We start from the raw sequence: 22,951 nt of genomic DNA, 5'->3' as shown, positions 1-22,951 counted from the left end.
TTTTGCTCTTATGAAACATAATTTTAGATGTTTATATCATAAAACAATGTACATCATGATGATAAAAAGTGAAAAAAATAATCATGAGTGTATGAATGCCTATAGATATGTATTTGACTCCAGCGATAAGGTGCTGTGCTGGGAAAAATTTGAAAATGACCCTTAAAAGTGTTTGAATTTGACCTTGAAAATGTGTATGAACCCTGATAGTTAATCTCAGACATGCATATAGATTTTATGTTCATATGTAACACCGTGTTATCCAAATGGGTCATTAAAAAGAGTAATCTCTCAGCCATGTATGCAGTTGTAGGTGGCAGTGTTACAGTCCCTCTCATCATTGAACTCTGTGAAAAATAAGAGATTTTAATTGCAGTACCATGAGTTGCCACCGGGGGAAATGTCAGTAAAGCAGAGGGAGAGTTTATACGGACAGGCAGATATGTGGTAGGTTTCTGTGGGAGTCATTTTGATTACTTGTGGTCCATGTTTGATTGAAGGATTAACAGTAACAAGTGTTTGATGAAATTTACTGTTTTACCATGTTTATTAGCTAGTTTTTAGCTTTAACTCCCAATGCAGTCTGGTTTAAGAACAGTAATTAAAAGCCACTATTATTCACTATATTATCTGGTATGACAGAACAAGATGAACAGTGATGTGATGTGAACAGTGATGAACAATGATAATAATAATGGTTTGGATTTCTATAACTCTTTTTAAGGCAGCCAGGGCTTTACATTATTGAACCATTGTTCATTTACTCTCACATTCATACACTGGTGGTAGTACTAAGCTACAATACTCAATACAATACTACAACAATAGTATGTTAAATATAGTCTATCAGGCTGTCCTCCTATGTCCAGACACATTTTGTCATATGAAAGCCACCATGCTTTTCTGGCTGTTCCGACCCACAATCCACTGCATGTGAGGCTATTCCAGTCCAATACATGGCGGTAAAAAGATCAAAGTTCAATGCGCAATGTTATGGTAGTACATCCTAATTGTGTACATATGCAACAGTACGTACTCAGTTGCTGCACGTACTAAAAGTTAAATTAAAACGCATGCTATCTAGAACACTACCCCAGCAACAGTAGGACTGCAAATATCCCATGATGCAACACTCTCTTAAAGTAACGGCCTCCCTTTCCGGCACAATCAGGGTTTGGAAAAATAACCTATGTACTTGTGAATAACACCATTAACTGTAAACCATGTAAATCTTATCATCATATATGTGACTTTGTGCACACTGTAGTTACTTTTTCTCTCAGCTCATACATTTACTACCACAAGCCTCACTATGCAGTTTGGTTAATTTTATGACGTACCTGTGCTAACAAAAGATCAGGTCTAAGTGTACATGAAGGGCATCTGGCCTTCTAACGCAGTCAGCCTTGATTCTCAGGCTCACACCCAACAGCTCTTGTTGCAGGGAATTCAGCCTGGCCTGACTCAAGTTGCAGAGTGATAAATCTGTTGCTAATCTCTCAGGCCAGATAATATACTTGGGCTATGTGCTCCAGTCAGCCCGTCCCATACTTATTTACACCCCTATTTCCTATACACTTCCTGTTCCCGGCAGGAAAGGGAGGTGTACCCTTACCCTCAAATATTTCATGTGCTGACTGAAGTTGCATAAAAAAAATAACACAACGTAAGGCCTGTAAATGGAACCATATGGTTATATTCATATTTTGCTCATATCTGCCTCAGAGATGTGATCTAGTCTTTTCATCCCCCTAAAGGGAGCACGAAACAGTGATGGTTGAGAAGGTCAGAGAGGGATATAAGGAGGGATAACCAGAGCCATTTCTAATCTCTTGTAGGTGACAGACGAAGTGACAACAGGCCATGGCACACACACATGTCTTTGACACCCCAGGCCCCATGTTCAGCCTGATAGTTGGAACTTAATCATGTGTGGTGCAGGATGTTTATAAAAAAAAAAAAAACGCTCACCATCTGATTTTTTTTTTTTTTTCTTTTTAATTCCTGAAGAAAATTCACTCTGGTCTGGTGACAGCGTGCTTTGCTTATGCAACACTGTGGTCTCGTTGCTTTTTAAACATTTACGTGTGTAATAAGTGTGATTCTTTCTGTCTCCCAGACGACTTGCAGGGAATGACCTGTCATTCATCCACCCTGAAGCCCTGTCTGGCCTGCATCAGCTCAAAGTCCTGTAAGCGCACACCCTCCTCAACCGTCAACATGCACAAACAAACATGCTTATGTCTGTGACCGAAGTATTCCACACACAGAACGAGAGTGTAAATACTGCTGTTTGTGGTAACATTGCAGTGCTGTCACATATATTGCCACACAAAACATATTCAGTTAATTTATACCCACATCGAAAGGACTAATTGCAGTTTCCCATGCCTGCTCCACCAGTGTCTGCTGATGTGATGCAGAATGCTGCACGCAAGTCTGGTGTAAAAATTAGTTATGCATAAAGCAGGCAGCACACCCTTGTATGCTTGCACAAACTCAACACACTGAATGACACGCAGCGCTGGCCTGTTGATTCTGCACTGTGCTAACAGTTCAGAGTCCTGTTGACCTACAGCCGAGGTCTTTTAGAAAAACACAAGCACAGAGGGCGGCGTTATATATTTGTGTTAAAGTGTTTCATTCACATCTTCACTTGCAACTACAGTACTGAAACAAATACAAGCACTTTGACCACATCTCGCTCAAAGAAATCTCAATCATTTCACACTTAAGTCATTTTTTTTTAACAAATCCACTAAGTAACTGTTGTGCATGTTTTTCATTGAAACTCAGTTTAAAATGTGTCATACATTCAAGTCTCGTTTTCTCATTAGCTTAGACAACAGTTCAGGTAAGTTCAGATGTTGGTTGTAGTTGTGTGAACATGATTCATTTACAAATAAACTGAGTTGAATTTATCAGTAGAGTCAGTGTTTTACATCAGGGGTGTCAAACTTATTTTAGTTCAGGGGCCACATTCAGTCCAACATGATCTGTAGTGGGCTGGGCCAGTAAAATAACATAATTATATATAGATAATGTCAACCCCAAACTGTTCTGTGTTTTTGAGTGAAAAAAGTCAAATTACATCATGGAAATGTTTACATCTACAAACCATACTTTAAAAAATGTGAATAACACAAATAAACACAAACAGAATTTTACCTCAGTTAATCATGTACATTTGTTCATTACAACTTACAGGTTACAGTGGATCTACAAATACACAAAACATTTATAGACAGGCAGAATTTTGTTAAAATTGCACATACTTCTCTTAAAACATTTCAGGTTATTCATATTTTTTTGTGATAAGATAGTTTCTATTTTCATGTAATTTTCCTTTTTTTTAATACTAAAACATAGAGAAAAATGTGGAGTTGTCATTATTTATAGGTTATTATGATACTATTTTACGGGACTGACCCACTTGAGATCGAATTGGGCAGAATGTGACCCCTGAGCTAAACTGATTGTTAATATTGTCAGTGTAATATTTGCATTTCACAAATTCATCCCACTGACTTTTTGGTGGGCCAGTTTTGGCCCCAGGCCATATGTTTGACATCAGTGTTTTCAATTCTTATTGGAAAACATGTTGATCTCTCCTTTTTTTTCTGTCACCGTCCCTTCTGCCTTTTAGGATGCTCCAAAATAATCAACTGAAGACTGTTCCCAGTGCAGCCCTGAAGAACCTCCATTCTCTTCAGTCTCTGTTAGTCATCAACACACACACACACACACACACACACACACACACACACACACACATACACACACACACGCATTGAATTGTGTGCTTAAAGAGCTGTTGAATTTCAAGTGGACTTTTCCGTTCCATATCCAGTATATTAAGGAAACACTCACTGCTGCGGCTGCAGAGATTGTAATTATTATTGTCATAATCCCAAGCAGATATTTTGCTGTGATGAATGTGAAGTGAATCAGTTGTGAATTCACAACCATGGCCTAATAGGGCAGAGGATGTAGAGCCTCAGTTACAAACCTAAAAAGGCACAGTTAGATAAACGAACCCAACCATTAATGTTTATATATAAGAAAATACTGTAATGTAACGCTGTAGTTGTGTTTTTCAGTTTCTTGACTTACCCTGTTATCTCATAGAAGTTCAGTTAATGTGAAAGGCATTTCATCTGAATTCCATGGGAAAAAGATACACAACCATCATCAGCACTGTTAGAAAAGCAGAGGAGTGTATTTACACAAATTACTATCCAATGTGGAATTTATAGTATTTGTGCCAAACTCACGACCTCATTCGAGACAGTTACCAACAAAGACAATACAAAAGCTACTGATCCAAGTTGGGCAAAATGGTTTATCTGCAAATATATGGAAAGATCTAAACTTTAGCGCTTAAATATTTGATAAGCAAATATATGCAAAGTTGGTTTGGCGACAAAAGTACAGTTTAGGCCGAGGTCACTGGTTGGTGTTTTCTCAATGGGAATGACAGCATGTGTTCCAGTAAGATCTGTTAGATAGGGCTCTGCTGATTCAGTGTAAAATTATTCACACTTCTTTATTGGCGGTTTTTTGTTTTCAAAGGGAATTGGTTTCAGATTTGCCATTTGTCATTTTCCTCTCAAATAACGAGTAAAAATGTGGATTTGTAACCAAATGCATTTCAGTAGAAGGGGTGAAATTTCAGCGTCGTATTCTAAGACGGAGCTGTGACTTCTTTTAGTGAAGTAAAGGAAATTCCCCTCTCTTAATAATAATGTGACTGCAGCTGTCACCTCCTGTACTTAGGATTTTAAGTACCGCTGTCAGATGGCAACGGGAGCTGTTTTCTGTACTGTTGCTTAATTCTTCCTTATTTACTTGAGATGTTGATGTCATCTCAGGGTGGTTCCAGTCATATCGCATGCTTCAGTCGCGCTGCTTGCAGTGCAGTACCTCAGTGCCACTGTAGATTTATTCAGCACATCTGTAGTTTTCTTCTGCTGGCGTCTAATTACTCTTTTTGTTAATAATCTGTGTTTACTCATAACTGTCGGTCCATTTGTCCTTAGACTACCGCTGGTCAGTGTCATTGAGCTCATAATGATGCCTACATGTGTCCATTTGTGCCTTTGACTCTGACAGCGACTAATAGAGAGATACATCCAGCTGGAGAAACGTGCTGAAAATCCAGCCTTCAGTCATTACCACCCGTCTATATCCCTCCCCTTGTCCTTTGCTTCCCCTCTCTCTTCCTCCTTTTTAACAGATGTCTTTTCTCTGTGAGGGTTTTAAGGTCTGTAGCTAAAGTAATATGCTTTGGCAGAGCCAGGACTTGGTTTGTAAAAAAGCCTTAGAGAGCTAAATGTCAATCAAGACTGTTTTTCTTCCAGCCCAGACACTTGAGGAATTTTGAGGGAGGGTGAGACACTCTGGGAGGGAGGATAGCAGGAGAAAACAGCTTGGTGATGGTGAAAAGAATGATTGTATATTCATAATAGTGTAAAAATAAACTTAATTTTTCAAATATGGAAACTTAACCGTCATACCAGTGTCTTTTAACCCATAAAGATCCAAACATCCACTGCCAACCAAAAGCATCTACTGATCTAAAATGTTTAAGAATCACTATTCCTTATCTATGTATGTAAATAATGGCGCTAAAATGCAGTTTGTCATCTTTTCATGGTCATCAGACATGAACCATTTGGACGTTCAGAGGCTCCTTGGTGAATGTGAAAACACCATCATCTTCTGCAACATTGATTCACCAATAAACCCCATGGAGTTTGACAAATGACAGCAGCTGTCGACACTTGTTTTTATGTTTTAGTTAATGAAGTGTTTTGTTAAAAAGTCCCTTTTTTCCAGTTTTCTTTGTTTTGATATGATAATCTTTCAATTTACTGAGCTTTAATAAACATTTAAATGATCATTGAATTAAATGTAGAAAAATACCTGATTTTCACTGAAAAATTAAAAATGCAGAGGATAATATTATAAGAAATGGTGGTAAATCACTTGGGAAAGAAAAAAATCTTTTTGGAAGTTGTGACAAAAATCATTGCGGGTTAATGGGAGGCAGGGTCACTATTTTGTAACGCAACATAAACAATTTAGATGTGCTAAACATAACTACTTTTAATTATCAAGCTGTTAATTAAACATACAGTTTAATAACTATCAGTTAAATGGTGTGAAGGAGTTATGTATTAGATGTGTAACGCATTGAATTGAACTGATCCCATATATTTGATGACCATATAAACACAGACTGCTGTAGTTATTATTGGCTTGGTGTATGATATGTGACTTATTCAGGAAACCTTTCAGTTATGTAGAGAATATAGAGATGCCTTGTGTTGGATATTGCAGGTGTCTGTCTAGGTATTTCTCAAAAAGTGAGTGAAGAGTACAACAATGGAGAAATGTGCTGTTCATGATAAGCCTGTAGTCTTGTATATATTGTTTTTGGATAAAGGTTTTAGGGGGTTGTGTCCTAATTAGTTTATTCATAATACTAATTTGATGAATCTTCTGTTTCCTGTTTCTTCTGATCTGCAGTCGCCTGGATGCAAACCACATTACCACGGTTCCCGAGGATAGCTTTGAAGGCCTTCAACAACTGCGCCATCTTTGGTTGGACGATAACAACCTGACAGAGGTCCCAGTTGGTTCTCTCAGACACCAGGCTAATCTACAGGCACTGACACTGGCACTCAACCGCATCTCGTACATACCAGACAACGCCTTTGCAAACCTCACCAGTCTTGTTGTGCTGTAAGTTTTTATCAAGCTGATGTTCTAATTATTATTGGAATGAAGCAATATTGCATAAGGAACACATTTTCATACACTGATATAAGTGACCAATGGAGTACATGATCAAAACAGTGAGCCATTTTACATGCACACCAATACTCCAATATTTATGCGATTTCTGGAGTTGTCAGATTATTTAAGTGATCATGTAAATGGTATAATCTGAATGCTTTATCAGATAACAGCAGTAATCTGATTATGAGGAATCAGATTAACACACCTGGATTTGTCACCAATACTCTGATGTCTTCCTGCATGTATACAGGTTAATATGATTTCTTTTGTTTTTTTACATCAGTGCATGTGTAAACACAATTAAAAACGTAGAGAATGGAAGTTACATAGTCCAAAATGAGCAGAAGACAAGATGTTTGATTCTACCATCACTACATATATATGTACTCTGAAAGAAATCTGATGATAGACTGGAGTGGTTTAAACCAGGGTTTATTGATTATCACATTTCTGAAGTGTATGTAAATGTGTTAGATCTGATTACTGCAATTATCCAATTACTCCCAGTTGTTGGACTTCAATGGTCATGTAAACAGGCTCAGTGAACATCATTTAAGTACGACACCTTTCAGACCACCATACACAACTATACACTCATCTGTGCAGGTGCATTTGTGCTCTGAAAAATAATTATCCTACATAAGACCAGTGTGAAATATGAATTAACATCTATGTTTAACAAAAATACTATTTTTTGTGTTCGGACAGGACAAATAAAAGGAAGGAGGTATGTGGTGAAACAAAACTACGTGGATACTGAAGTGGCTGAATTAATTTATTTACCTCGAACAGATCAGAGAAATTTCCATTAGTCGTTGCAGTCCACAGTGACACATTTAAGAGACATACTCTGTGGAATTATTACTGAACAAAACATTTAAAATATTCTGTATATAGCATATAATTAAACGGACATATATATTGTAGCACATCCTTGTTAAATGTCTCAGAAATCTTTTATGTTCTTTCTTGGTCTGTTTATACCAGTACATGTTCAAAATGAGGTTGACCAAAATTAATGTAGCTGATTTATGTTCCCCTGAGCTGGATAGCACATATAAAGGGCCAACAACTGAAACAGTGAATATGTGAAGCCATGATCTTTGTTGGTCACTGAAGATCCAGTTTGCCAGTTGCAGCGGTAACTGATGTTAGTCAGCTAGCATGCCAATGTTAAACATTAACTAGACGCAAACTTTTCCTCATTCCTTTAAAAATGTTTACTTTATTTTTCACTTCATTTGTTTCCTCTGGTCTTTACCGTTACACAGAAAGTGGCAGAATGCAGGATATTAGATACAAAAGAATGAACACAAGTAAACTCATGAACTGTAAATGACATCACAGCTTAACTGAAGACCTAAATAGGCTCCATTATCTAGAACCATCTATTTATCTAAAATGTCTAATAACTTTAAACCACTAATCTTACCAATATGTGTAAATAATTAATGTAAGATGCAGTTTGTCATCTTTTCATGGTCATCAGATATGACCCATTTGGATGATCAGAGACTCCATAGTGAACGTGGAAACAACATCACCTTTTGCACCATTGATTCACCAGTAAAACCCATGGAGTTTGACAAGTGACAGTGGATGGAAACACTTGGTTTATGTTCAGTTAATAATATATTTTGCACAAAAATTACAAAAACCAAGACACTCCCATATAATTTTAAAATTCCTGTCTCAATGGACCATTAATGCATGCCATAATTAATAAAGGCATTTCAAAATTATAAGAGTGCCTTGGTTTTTGTATTTTTTGTGCATTGATGGTCCCTTCACCAAAGAGCACCTCTTACACCATTTTTCATTACTATTTTTCATTACTGCCTGGAGGTCTATGAGGTGTTCTTCTTTACTGTTTATTCAAGATTAATAATATATTTTGTTGAAAAAAAATCCCTTTTTCTTCAGTTTTTTCTGCTTTGATATAGTAACATTTGAACATCTACATGGTCAGTAAAGTAAATATAGAAAAATACCTGATTTACACTGATGAAAAATTGCAGATGCAAAATTTGGAGGATAATATAATCAATGGTAAAAATGTTAAATGTTGAGACTCATTTGACAGTCCACAAAAGTAATTCTAGGTCTATAAAATGAACATGCAGATATGGTTAATGTCAAAATGTGACTCTGTTGCCTTATTTGAATGCAGATCAGTGAAAGAGCCACAGTGTTTGAGCTGTTTCAGAATCATTCAGCTGAACTTCCCCAGGTCTGACTGAGAAAGCTTTGCATGCGATCCTCATGCAAAACCCTCAGCAGGACCAACCTGCTGGTATACTTTCTGAAAACATTAATTAAGCATGCACACTGACTGAGAACGTTGTCTTGTTTACGAAAATGACCTGAGGGAGTAGTTGAAGGAGTCAAAGTCATCGAGTGCCAAGTAGAGTTGAAAGGAACACACGAACACTGAGTCTAATGCACACAGCTGTGTTATTATAGAGAAATAGTTTGTCTCCAAGTCTCTACGTTTTTGGGGCCACTTCTGCCTGAAAGTCTAATCCTTACCTTCTAGTTAGTAAAAAATGTTTGTCTAAATTAAAATGTCTATAACTGGTGCTTTGTTTTTTATAATGAATTATTCCATTATTCATCTGCTATTTATCTACATAAAGTCAGTCTGGTAAATATGTTCACATAGATGCTATTGGCAGTGGAATGCACCATTTGGGGGTTTGAGTTTCAGTGTAAATAACATTTTGAAGACATTGCTCTCCTCTGAGCTCTAATATAAAATCAGGATTATGTTGTTTTCTTCAGAGTGGGAAATACTAAAATGTTCCACAGGAACAAATATGTGGTAAATTGCATATTTCAGCAACGTACATTTTTTTTCACTGGTTCTTTTATACATTGCAGACACACACAAACACAGCCACGCACATGGAGTGGTATTGCTCCAGGGGTAGTATAAACAGATCAGGATAAACAGGAAGAAAAGAGCTTGAATCTATTAGACAAGAACAGCCTTCGTCATGTACACATACAGTACAGACACCTGATTAACAAACCACCGTGCTGTTTAAAAAAAAAAAAAAAAAACAAAAACTTTTTGGAAGGTATTATTTTTAACAAGCAACAAAACTTAGTGTTTATAATAAGAATAAAAGATGCATCTGTGACTTAATCCAACTTTTCTTGAACAAACTCCGTAAAATTATCTTTTTTTTTCCCTAGGCATCTTCACAACAACAGGATTAAAGAGATAGGAGAGAACTGTTTTTCTGGCCTAGTGAACCTGGAGACTCTGTAAGTGCAGAGTCGTACACTTGAAATGTACAGTATGTGTGTATGATTGTGTGTTTGTGTATGCTAACAGCTCCCCCACCCACCTCTGCTCCAGTCCTCCAGACATCATTGTGTCCACTTCCTCCTTTAATTGCTCTAGGATAAATAGAGCAAAGTACACGATGCTTATCAAGTCTGCCCTCCCACTGTTCACTTCCTCCTGCCACACAGTCATGAAAAGTCTGGTCTTGTCACAGGATTAGCTCATTCCAGCTGCCGTTCAACACTCAGACCTTTAAATGAGACTGAGGATGCTTCTGTTCTCTGTTTGTTCTTGATCCTAACATTAAGCATAGTCTATGGATTACCAGGATATTCTTATATTTATATTTCTTACATAACAATGTGCTACTTATGATGCCATAGTTAGTATGAGTACAGACAGTAGGTATTAATGTTTCCTATAACACAATCATTACCTGTTATATCAAATGAAAAATCCAAAAATGACTTGTTTTTTTTCTCATGGCACTTTAAATGGAGTATCTTGAAGTTTTACCACAGATGATTGGACCACTTCATGCATTTATAAAAAGACATACACTTATCAGTTGATTAAGTTTGTGGAGAAACTTGACATCGTCTATTACGTCTTTGCATTATAATGCGTTTACCGAAGTGTGATTGAACAAACAGACGATGACGTCACTGCAGTTATATACTGACTATACTGGTGTCTTAACTTTGTGGCTGTTATTATTGTAAGTCTAATAATACACTTGTATTTTATTTTCAGTGCAACCTGTTGTCATTTCTTGAGCTATTATACAGTCGCAGAAAAAAAAATATCAGACCACCCTTTGTTTTCTTCAGTTTCTTGTTCATTTTAATGCCTGGTACAACTAAAGGTACATTTGTTTGGACAAATATAATGATAACAACAAAAATAGCTCGTAAGAGTTTAATTTCAGAGCTGATATCTATCCATTTTCCATGGTTTTCTTGAAAATAACCAAAATCACTTCAGCTCTTAGATCAATAGCTATGACATTGTACTGCCAAAAACAGTGCTTTTAGGCATTCCATGTTTTCTTTTCTGTCTGTTTTAGTCACATGATACACACAGGAGTTATTACTTAATTGCATAACCATTGTTTTTGATGACTATTGATGGTCTAATATTTTTTTCTGTGACTGTAATTAACAGGTGGCGTTGAGCTGAAAGTATAGTCTTTACCTTGAGAACAAGGAAAGCTTATTTGCATGTAAATTTTATACGGTTTAGGATATTTTACGAAAATGTGCAAGAACATGACGCTGACTTCCTGTGTGTGTCTCTCTTTCAGAGATCTTAACTTCAATAACCTGATGGTTTTTCCCAAAGCGATAGAGGCCCTGCCCAAACTGAAGGAACTGTGAGTATATCGCCCTGTTTCATCCGCCTGAGGGAGGACACTTTGTGCTGATACTGAAGTCAGATACCAAGTGTTCAGTGAAATATAAAAGAAGTCTGGCAAATTAGTCAACTAGGACACAGAGTAACGGATGGCAAAACAGTCATCCTGATTATTGTATTTGTTTTAGTCACAGGGCTATAGATGTTGATGTAGCTATATTTATTCTGTTAGAGCTCCTGTCTGTGTTGAAGAGACAAAGTACAATGTAATACTGTGAACTTGAGTCCATTACTTCAAGCAGTCAATGAAATTATAATCAAATATAGTGCCACATCATAACAACATTTATCTCATGACACTTTGCTTTTAGAGCCGGTCTAAACCAGACTCTTAAGCCAATTCACAGACATCAATAGAATCATCCAGGAGTAAACACTTGGTGACAGTGGAAGGAAGAATTTCCATATAACAAGTAGAAACCTGGAGCAGACCCTGACTCTGGAGGATGGTCGTCTGCTTTAACCAGTTGGAGTTAAAGAGAGAGGGTTAAAGGAAGAGAGAGAGATTGGGGAGGGGGGTGGGGGAGGGAAATAGGGGGATACACATAGCTGCAAACACTACTACTCCAAATACAAGTACTAACAGTGAATGTACCACTTACATGGCTACTGAGTATGATTATTTAACATATATAGACATATTAAAATATAATAACACATTTCAACATTATACTTTTTAGTGTAAAAGCCCAAATCAGACATCTCACTTCCTGTCTTCACTGACCTATGTAACATGTCGTTTAATAAACAGAAAACCTGCTTTAACTGTGTTTCATTGGACTGAGCCATCTGTCAGACTACATGTTCAGTAAAATGTTTCTTCTCATTCTTCCTACAGTGGTTTTCACAGCAACGACATCGCCTCCATACCCGAAGGGGCCTTCCATAACAACCCACTGCTACGAACTATGTAAGATCAAACTCCCCCTCTGATCCGCCAACAGACACGACACACTCACTGACATTCATACACACACCATATCGGACACATCCTCCACAGACTGATATGAGATGCCAGTGTTAACCCTCGACAGACGAGCGTCCAGAAGATGGTGCCATTCTCGCATAGTAAATGATGTTTTGAACTGCCCCCTACTGCTCTCTCTGTCCTCACAGACACTTGTATGACAACCCTCTGTCTTCTGTGGGTGCTTCAGCTTTCCAGAATCTGTCTGACCTCCATTCACTGTAAGTAACACTGTCAGATACAACTTCTGACAAATCAAGCGAAACAATTTCATTTCACATCAGTTTCAGATCAGCGCTTTCTTTTAAGTTGTATGTCACTCATGTTGGCATTTCTCACTGTGTGTTTCAGGATGTTGCGTGGGGCTAGTATGATGAAGGACTTTCCCATCCTGACGAGCACTAACAATCTAGAGAGCCTGTGAGTGAACTCAAATGCATTACTGGGTCTGGTGTGTTTCTTTGTGCCTCGGCGGGAGCTGATTGATTGTTTTTCATTTCCAGGACCCTGTCAGGAACCAAAATATCAACTATCCCTGCTAATCTGTGTGAGGATCTCAAGTTGCTTCGAACTTTGTAAGAGACGTTCATTTTCCTTTGCCTACAGAATTCCATTAAATAACTGGAAGTGCTTTCACCAGGATAGTAGTTCTGTGTAGCATTATTTGTAAAATAATGTGTTAACATGACTAGAAATTGTGTCTGGTGTAAATAAAAATCAAAGTGTCACCCTCAGCCAAAAACGAAAAAACTGGTGTTTCTATTTATTGTTAAATGTGATATTAACTGACTAGATTTTGTCACTTGTGGAAAGTGTTGTTGACTTTCAGGTGGAACTGTGTTGGTTCATTAGAGTTTTCATGTTAATAGACTCTTAAACTTCATAAACAAATCTGAGACTAAGGTCTTGTCAACGCAGAGATAAAAACTAACATTCTAACATTCCATTCCATTCCTTTATTTATTTATTTATTTTAAGTTTTTTTGTAAACAAGGCTTTGTCTCAAGAAATGTGTCCACACAAAACCACTGAAAAGCTATGGTATATATGCCAGATCTGTAAGCTCTGCCTCAAAATATACTAAAAACAAAGAAGATGCGGAGTTATGTGATGTAAATAGACACAGTTTGATTTGGGGGGGGGGGGGGCGGGGTTCTGTGATTGCTGCTGTTGTTGATGGAGCTAGCGTTTGTGGATTAATTGGTGGGGCTTTAGTGTCATCATTTCAGAAATGATGTCTATGGGTCATAAACAGTGAAATGCAAGGGCATTGTTTTGTGACGTGTTCAGAGACCCAGCTTCCAGGTTCCATACAATAAGAGCTTTTGTGGATACACCTAAACTCGTCCCTGCGTGGACAGCCTCTAATTCTGACTTTTTGTCAATATGAACATTACCTTCACTGACACCTGTTGAATACTAACTTTTATCTTTGTTGTTTGATTCTAACATAAGTTCAGCTCTAATTGTTGTGTTGTTTTTTTTTTTTTTTTCCCTGTGTCCCCAGAGACCTGTCCTACAATGAGATCGAGGCGCTCCCCTCCCTCCAGGGCTGTGTCCGACTGCAAGAGATGTAAGTGTTCAACATGTTGAAGATAGTCAGATACTAAAGTTAAACTACAGAGAACGTTTCTTAGGTTTAAGAACATGAAAATGTTAGCGGCGATAGAGGTGTTTGTATGTTTGTTTATAATCACTTTCCTTCTTGTTCCCAATCTGCAGAAGTTTCCAGCACAACCATATTCAACAAATCGACAGACACACTTTTCAAGGTCTTTCAGCTCTACGTTTGCTGTAAGTTCACTTTTTAATACACAAACACACACAAGAGTATGACAACTAGTTTATGTCTAGATTTAAAGCTCATTGTGTGTTTGTTTATTTTTCTTACAGAGACCTGAGTCGAAATGAGATCCGAGTGATTGACAGAGATGCTTTCCTCACCCTCTCCGCTCTCTCCAACCTGTGAGTACAATCTGAGCTGTGGTTTCACTAGAGGGTGTCTGTGGACGCTCGTATGAGACAGGGTCGACGTTCTGATTCCTGCCTCGTGTCCACATTAAATGACTTGAGAGTGTGTCAGTGGTTCAATGAACGTCAGAACTATGTTACGCTTTGGATAAACACTTCATATCACATCATCACTTTATTGACCGCCTTTTCCAGTCCAGTACAAGCAGATAATCAGTATGTTTCTATTGGTATTTTCCAGAGATCTGAGCATGAACTCACTGACTGTGATTCCAACAAGTGGACTGAGCGCCCTGAGTCAGCTGAAACTCTCTGGGAACCCACAGATGAAAAATGTGCTGCCTGCAAAAACTTTACCCAAACTCAGGTGAGAAAGCGCTTATGTAGTTTTCTGCAAAGTTTTCTGAGGCCTCAAGATCATAAAACAGAGTTCCTACGCAAGTATGGAAAAGTATGGAATTTGATATTAAAAATTTCCAGATCTTCAAAAGTATGGAAAATGGAAACAAATGTATGGAAAAATATTCATGTTTCCAAGACTGTTATCACTGTTCTGTTTTCTAAAACATAAAATAATGAATATCTGAAAAATGCTAAAATGTTTGTGTGAGAGCACATACAGTGGGCTACGCGTCCCAGAAAACATTTGGGCAGATTGACAAGTTAAATGCCCAGATTTCTGCTCTTATCCTCCTCCAACCCATTTTAAGGCCCGCCCAGGTATCATCAAGTTTCACTGCTCCTTTGACGGACAGGTGATGTCCACACATAGGTCCTGAGCGACCTATTCAACATTGCCTTGTATGATCGTCGGCCGAACTCATAATTGGTAGATGTAAATTCTCTGGCGACTGGCTCATAAATCCCAAATATAAAGACTGGTTGGCTAGTTGGAATTTTTTTGCCAAGACATCTGGAAATTAGGAAATGTGTAGGAACCCTGATGAAATAATCCCATATATAATGATCAACCAGAGTAATTATAATCACAACGTAACAGACCAAAACTTGAAGACGTCGTGTGTATTTTTAGAGAGTATTTATTTATTGTTGTGTAGTTTGTTTATTATCTTTTTATCATATATGCACTGAATTTTATTGGATTATTTCTTTTATTAGCCATGTTTTTATTAATGTTTTTTACTGCGACTGTCGAGAAAGGTGCTGCAAAATTGCTTTTCATTGTACCATAACAATGACAACAAAATTGTATTCTGCTCTGCTCTGTCCTTTTCTATTCTGTACTTGAATAAATGATCAAATGACATTATTAGCAGTTTAGTTTTGTACATGCTAAAGTACAGTATATGCTCAAATCAAGTTCCTGTAAATCTGGTGAAGAAGTGACTGTCTATTGTCAAAGACAGAATAAAGATAAAATTGACAAATATTGACAAAAATATAAAGAAGCACATCTTTCTTTTTTTGGCCTGTTGTACATATGTGTGTTTCAGAAAAAAAAACAATCATATTCTACCTGCTTCTGTTTCTGATGAGAATCGAAGAAGAGATTTCATCTCAAGGGACTTCTGGTTAAATAAAGGTTAAATAAGATAAAAAAAATCCTAGACTAATAACTTTAACTAAGCCTGTCTCCACCAGTGTAGACACTCTATGGAAACATCCAAATGTTAATGAATGCATCAAAATGGACAAGTATGAGGGGCAAACACATTTTTTTAATGTTTTCCCTAATGTGGTAGATTTCAGACCATCTGTGTTATCAAACCGGAGCTTGGCAGGATTTTCTCTGTCGTCCTTCTGGATGATTCTTGTGCGTTTTTGCAGATCCATCTCGGTCCCTTACGCCTACCAGTGCTGCGCGTTTGTTGGATGCGACTCAATGGCAAGTTCCTCCGAGGAAAGTGACATGAAGAAATCAACAGGTATGAAAGCTGCACCCACTCATTTGTGTTTATCTGTAAGCAACTAGACACATTGACTGGAAACTTCCATTGAGGCTGTGAGGTGTGAGAGCTCACTGACGCCATTGATAATTCCCAGATGATTGGCATTTGACAGAGTAATTATTTTTATTTTGGTTTCCTTTGTGCATGCTGCTCAATCGTCGCATATTTAATCCAGTTGTGCATCAGTTGGATTGTGCTTTAAGTCAAATGTTTAAGCTCCATGTCTGGTTCAGGTTTTCTCAGTTTTATTTTCCATGTAGCTGGTTGCATAGCACACATCATATAAAAAAGAAAGAATACCGGTAAACAGGCTTAAATATCAGATCAGCTGAACATGTAATTTTTGCAAATACTTTATGCTTCATAATTTACATTTATGAGGAGAGAGGATGTGTGGCATTGTGTGGTCTACTGGAGGAAAAAGAGCAGCACTCTGCTTTAAACTACTATGGTTCAGGTTTGGCTTTTTGAGTTTTTAGAGTTTTTACGTTTTTCATTTTAGGTGGAGAGGATGTGGAAAGAATCTCAATGATCATGCATTGCTCTCCTTCACCAGGTAAACAATAATCACCTTTTTGTTTTTCATCTCCGCAGATTTTGACTCCTACACATTGAAATAAAGAATAAATCTGAGTCAGACCGTTTTATTTTTAACAATCGTGCCTTTTTCATTCCCAGGAGCCTTTAAGCCTTGTGAGCATCTGCTGGGGAACTGGATGATCCGTCTGACCGTCTGGTTCATCTGCCTCGTGTCCCTGGTGTTTAACAGCCTGGTGCTGGTGGCCACATTCTCCCCCACACACCGAGCCTCAGGCCACTCCCACTCCTTCACGCCGTCTCTGTCTCCAGCCAGGCTGCTGATGGGTTTGTTGGCCCTGGCCAACCTGCTCACAGGTGTCTATGTTGGGGTGCTGACGGTGCTCGACGTCGCCACCTGGGGCTCCTTCGCTGAGTTTGGCGTGTGGTGGGAGATGGGTCCCGGCTGTCAGATAACAGGAGCGCTGGCGGTCTTCTCCTCTGAATGGGCGGTGTTATTACTCTCCCTGGCCGCTGTGGAGCGCAGCGTGGCTGTGCGGACCATTCTGGGTAAAGTGATGATATCCCCCAGGAGGAACAGCAGCGACCATCGCGGATGCTGGAGAGGAGATCGGCGCTTCAGTCTGGCTGCGGGGCTGCTGGGTCTGCTGGCTGCCGCCGGAGCCTGCCTGCCTCTGTTGACCTCCGGTGACCAGTCCACGTCCCCTCTCTGCCTGCCCTTCGCTGGCGTCGACAGCCCGGCTCTGAGCGTTACAGTTGTACTGGTGCTGCTCAACGCGCTGGCGTACCTGTTCACCGCAGCCGTGTACACGCAGCTGTATTGCCACCTGGGCCGGGTGGAGCTGGCGGACCCAGAGCAGACGGGTGCCCTGCGCCACGTCGCCTGGCTCATTTTCACCAACTGCATCTTCTTCTGCCCGGTAGCGGCATTCTCTTTCGCCCCTCTCTTAACCGGTTCCTCTGCCGGCGGCCCTGAAATCGCCAAATCTGTCACCCTGATTTTCTTCCCCTTGCCTGCGTGTCTGAACCCGGTGCTCTACGTGTTCTTCAGCCCGGCCTTCAGGGAGGACTGGCTGAGGCTACGTGGTGCCACCAGGGAAGCAAAGGCCGAAAGCCATGGAGACGACGGCGGCGGAGGGTCGGAGCTAACCGACGGAGGCTCATCTACTCACCTCGGCTTTGACTGTGGGATGTACTCGCAGCTTTGTGGAGAGACACTTGTATGCGAGCAGTGCGAGGCGGCGCTGCACGCCAGGACCTGCTCCTCGTCCTCCACAGTCTGCAGACACTTGGTGAAGTCTCACAGCTGTCCCACCCTCTTAGCAGGAGCTGCAGTGTGCCAGCGCTCAGAGGGCTTCTGGGCAGACAGCGGCACGCCCTCCGCTCAGTCGGAGTACGCCGACGAGGGCGACTCATTTGTGTCGGACAGCTCAGACCAGGTCCAGGCCTGTGGCAGAGCCTGCTTCTGTCAGAGCAGAGGCCTTCCTCTGGTACACTACTCATACAACATACCTCGAGTCAAGGACTGAGGACGCTTCAGAGCTCCAAAATGTTTGTCATGTGAATTTTTATGCTACAAGAGTATATAAACATTTTTATAGCAAACAACAGAATGTGCCAACTACCCTGCTACAAGACTCTTCCTCAAGCACTTAAGTTTGTAATTACTGTGTAAAGTAAACAGAGATGCAACCAGTTATTTAAAGGGAACTCCGTACACTGATTCAACCTAGAGACTATTTCTAAGTTTATGTTTTGCCCAGCGGAGGTTGAACTGAGCACGTCGCGCTGCAGACTGCTTGATAACGGACAATGTAAAGACAAACGTCGCCACCAGTGCCTGCCTCTTGCTTTAGATCCGATATCACTTTACAAGCCTCAGTTCATATGTTAAAGACTTCTGTTTCACCCATTCTTATAAGCTTTTGAAAATGTTTGAATTGTTATGCATCTTGTCAATTTCCAAGCTTTGTCACCCAAATGTCAATTTTATACTTTGATTTTTCTTTTTTTTTTTTTTTTTAACTTAAATGTAGCACATGTTATAATCATTTTAGAATTTCTGTGCGAATGTACTTTTTACGTGGTCTTCTTCACCTACCAGTGGGGGATTAATGCAACTTTAGCAATAACTTCTGCCTGCCTGTGATCTTAATCAGCATAAGAATGATAAGTACATGCCAGTCTATAATAAACACTTCTTTGCTTGATGTTACTAAGACTAAGAATGTGATAAAAGTAGCAGATATCACTGTTTTAGCCACAACTATGCTCGGCGGTTTGAGTGGAGTTATTATTTATTTTGAGCAGTGGGAATGTCTGGGGGGGGGGGTTTCACGTTTAGAAAGGTGGCCTTTAAATCATGACTGTACAGTGAAACCCAAAAACTCAACAACACAACAGCACCTCTGTGTAATTATTCATAAAACACACGCATGTAGCTTCGATAATACATGAACTAATCTGAAGGATAATTCCTGTTATTGATATTTGTATCCAGTCATATTTGATCTTCACTGTAGAGCTACATACTTACACTAAACACACCCACAACATCGTTTCTAACAGTTTTTCTGACGTTTAGGTGATATTTGGCAAACGGAACAAGTGTTTCTTCATGCGGTCAGATTAAAAGATTTAACACTAATGAGTAAAAAATATGCTTTCATTTTATTCGACTTCACAATTTGATGCAAACAGGAAATACTCTGGTTTGTCCAATCATCTGAGCATCAGGGGAAAGTCATTTCAGAGGTTCTTTTTCCTGATTGAGTTAAATTTTATCATTAAACATAATTTGGCTTATGTTAACCGTATGAATACCGTCCAAGTCAAATGTGAATGTAATCCCAGTCTTCCTGTTCTCCGACGCGATGTGAATGCAGCGCACGACTGGCAACCAGCTGAGTCAACAAGAACACACAGAAGCAGAGCCAAAATATATAAAATGGACTGTTCTAATTGAAATGTGGCTGATCATTATCCAACCGCAGATATTTAGAGACAAGTATCTGCAGTCAAAAGGATTTTTGTGTGCATGTGTGGATTTCCTGTACCTGTGGCACCTTCATAAAAGCAGTCTGAGCTCTACTTAATGATTCACATCCAATGGGCATAAAGAATAACAGAAAAATAAATAGAAATAACAGGAATTGCCTTCAGATAATTCTCTGCATTCCCTCTTTACTTCATGCTCATTTCACATTGTAAAGTCCGGTTTCATTTAGGAGTGTGTCCGTGTTGTATTGTCTCTTACGCCCTGAGAGCTGAGCTGAAGGAGTTTGCGAGTGTCGAGGGATTGGCCGATGTTTGGCTGATGTGCCGGAGCATGACTGTACACATTTAAGGTGGATACACCCTCAGAGCATGTTTCCACGTGTCACGTCATGTGAGCGCTCAGGAATTTAGGCAATGTACAGAAACATTTCTCTTCTACCTTTGAGACATTCTTGAATCCTTATAATGCACCAATTAGATTTTTATTTTGCTGATTTCTGTTTTTTTTTTTTTTTTTTTTTCACAGGCATTGTCTCGACTGGTTGTGTATTTTCTTGCACCAATGTAATGTCTGTTGATTGTTTGCCATGTCTGTGTCCCCTCTGATGAAAATGTACTCACCTTTCAGTAGGTTGGTCTTTGTTTTTTTGTTATTTGTATGTAAATTATTTTGAAAAAATGCATAATCAAGAATGGGATGCTAACTAAGGAAGCTACCTCCTCGACTGTAGTGGCTACCAGCAGTGCTTTGTAAAAGTCTGTTTTCTTTTGTGCTCTTGTTTGTATTCTTGGCTTTATGTTGACACACACACACACACACACACGGTTGTACATCATTTTTAGTTAAATGCAAATTGTGGGAGGAATCTATGTACTGTATACTGTGATTATTTTTTAACCAAACTATAAACTATGAATTTTTGTGTTTTATCTTTTATAGATATAAACGTGCAGAATAATGCAGATTATAAAAAGTGTCTCACTTAAGTTCAGTTCAGATGAAATCTTATTTGTAGGTTGTCTCGTGAGATCTCCCCAAGGTGTTTTATTCTGTTCTTAGAAAAATAATTCTTATAAATTGTGAATGAATAAAATTGAAAGAACACAAACTATTTTCACTCATCTGTGTTTACCGCAGTTTTTTTTTTTTTTTTAAACGTAACCTGTAAAACCTTTGTCATGGACCGTATCTTGGTAAGTTTTAGTTTTGACAGACAAATTTTCCCTTTGGCTTAAATTACGCTGGGTTACAAAAAAAATGTTTTTGGAAGTTATCTAGGTTTTTTCAACTGAATTACGACCATTTTGCACCGCTAAATCCAAAAATGACATCTGTTTTTCTCAATCAGGTCAGGTTTTTTTGCTAATTTGATTTTGAAAAATTTGATCTTCTCACAAAATTGATTACATTTTTGTGACTTTATCAGCTGATTTTTTTATATAGTTCTCACCCAAAATAGGTTTTAAGAGAAAAAAAAATCATGTTCTAACAGGATGTATTTATTAAGTGTTACAAACGGTAGCAGAATACGTCAGGCTTATTTTTGCAAGATCTTCTAGTCGAAGCCATTTCATTCACCTGTAATATTAAAAAAAAACAATCATAAATTGGCAAAAGTCAAATCTTCAGAACTCGTTTATTGCAAGAAATAGGAAAGAATTTTGTATATGATGAGTAAAATGCCCATAAATGTAAGCAAAAATGTTAAAAAGCCAATATGTAGCATAGTTCAGAAAGTTGACCTGATTGAGCAAAATTAATGTGATTTTTGGATTCAGCACACCAAAATTATCCTAAATCAGCTCAAAAAACTTAATAAATTTGTTGTTGACCAGTGTTATTAATGACATTTTCAATAACCCTTATTATGCAAAGAGCCATTTTAGATGAGAAAGGGGAAAACAGTATGTAGAGTTGCAGAAAAAAAGTACAAATTTTGATTATCTATAATTTAGTACTTATTTTTCAGCTGACTTTACTTCTACCTACATTTTCACACAGTTATCTGTACTTTCTGCTCCTTACATTTTAAAAATATCCTCTTTACTCCTATTTCATTTCAGCTTGTTTTCATTCCAGCTTGTCATCGTTCAAGTAAAAAAAAAAAAAAAATCAGCCAGATAAATCACACCATCTGGATAGAGTGAATTTGATTGTGGCTGGATGAGAAGTATAAACACATCATTCCGACACCTTATCAGTTTGTACATGATCCATCACACCCGCACATGACGCAGATCACGTCACACTCCAGTGAGGACGTAGGTAGTGCACTGTAGGCCCCTGTGGCTCCGCCTAAGCTTTTGTCCTAATGGCATTTTTTCCTTCTTACATTTACTTTTATACTTTAAGTCAGGGGTGTCAAACATGTGGCCCGGGGGCCAAATGCAGCCCACCAAAGGGTCCAGTTCGGCCCTTGGGATGTTTTTGCCAAGTGCAAAAATTCCAGAGTTTTGAACTGAATTAAGCAAAAAAAAAATTTAGCTTGAATTAAGGAAAAAATCTTGAAATAAGCAAAAAAAAAAAAAATCTCCAATTAAGTAAAAAAAAATCTTCAATTAAGCCAAAAAAAAAAATTCTTCAATTAAGTAAAAAAATCTTGAATTAAGCAAAAAAAGTCTTCAATTAAGTAAAAAAAAAAAAATCTTGAATTAAGCCAAAAAAAATCTTAAATTAAGTAAAACAAAATCTTCAATTAAGCCAGAAAAAAATCTCAAATTTAGAAAAAAAAATCTTCAATTAAGCCAAAAAAAAATCTTTAATTAAGTAAAAAAAATCTTGAATTAATGCCAAAAAAAATCTTCAATTAAGTAAAAAAAATAACCTTGAATTAAGCCACAAAAAAAATCTTCAATTAAGTAAAAAAATCTTCAATTAAGCAAAAAAAATCTCAAATTTAGTAAAAAATCTCAAATTAAGCCAAAAAAACAAATCTTCAACTAATTAAAAAATCTTGAATTGTGCAATTTTAACAATATTACGCCTTAATTTATCATTTGTACATATGCATTACAACTTACAGATCACAGTGGATCTACAAATACACAAAACATTTAGTA

The 22,951-nt window shown here is 38.2% G+C and overlaps 1 protein-coding gene across 1 annotated transcript in view; it reads left to right on the top strand.

Moving 5' to 3' along the window:
- Positions 1-21,009, top strand: part of lgr4 (leucine-rich repeat containing G protein-coupled receptor 4) — a 35,228-nt gene extending 14,219 nt beyond the window's left edge. Inside the window, exons 3-18 of the mRNA XM_030130832.1 lie at positions 2,120-2,191; positions 3,647-3,718; positions 6,532-6,747; positions 10,003-10,074; positions 11,400-11,468; positions 12,348-12,419; positions 12,626-12,697; positions 12,828-12,896; positions 12,980-13,051; positions 13,984-14,049; positions 14,199-14,270; positions 14,370-14,441; positions 14,689-14,814; positions 16,236-16,333; positions 16,860-16,913; positions 17,036-21,009. Coding sequence (XP_029986692.1) covers positions 2,120-2,191; positions 3,647-3,718; positions 6,532-6,747; positions 10,003-10,074; positions 11,400-11,468; positions 12,348-12,419; positions 12,626-12,697; positions 12,828-12,896; positions 12,980-13,051; positions 13,984-14,049; positions 14,199-14,270; positions 14,370-14,441; positions 14,689-14,814; positions 16,236-16,333; positions 16,860-16,913; positions 17,036-18,423 — 2,662 coding nt within the window. The 3' untranslated portion in view covers positions 18,424-21,009. The remainder of the gene's footprint in view (positions 1-2,119; positions 2,192-3,646; positions 3,719-6,531; positions 6,748-10,002; positions 10,075-11,399; positions 11,469-12,347; positions 12,420-12,625; positions 12,698-12,827; positions 12,897-12,979; positions 13,052-13,983; positions 14,050-14,198; positions 14,271-14,369; positions 14,442-14,688; positions 14,815-16,235; positions 16,334-16,859; positions 16,914-17,035) is intronic.
- Positions 21,010-22,951: the final 1,942 nt, after the last annotated feature.

Source organism: Sphaeramia orbicularis, chromosome 3 (assembly GCF_902148855.1).
Source record: "Sphaeramia orbicularis chromosome 3, fSphaOr1.1, whole genome shotgun sequence".
Lineage (NCBI taxonomy): Eukaryota > Metazoa > Chordata > Actinopteri > Kurtiformes > Apogonidae > Sphaeramia > Sphaeramia orbicularis.
Note: the sequence above shows the minus strand (reverse complement) of the source record. Positions and strands in the feature narration are given on the sequence as shown.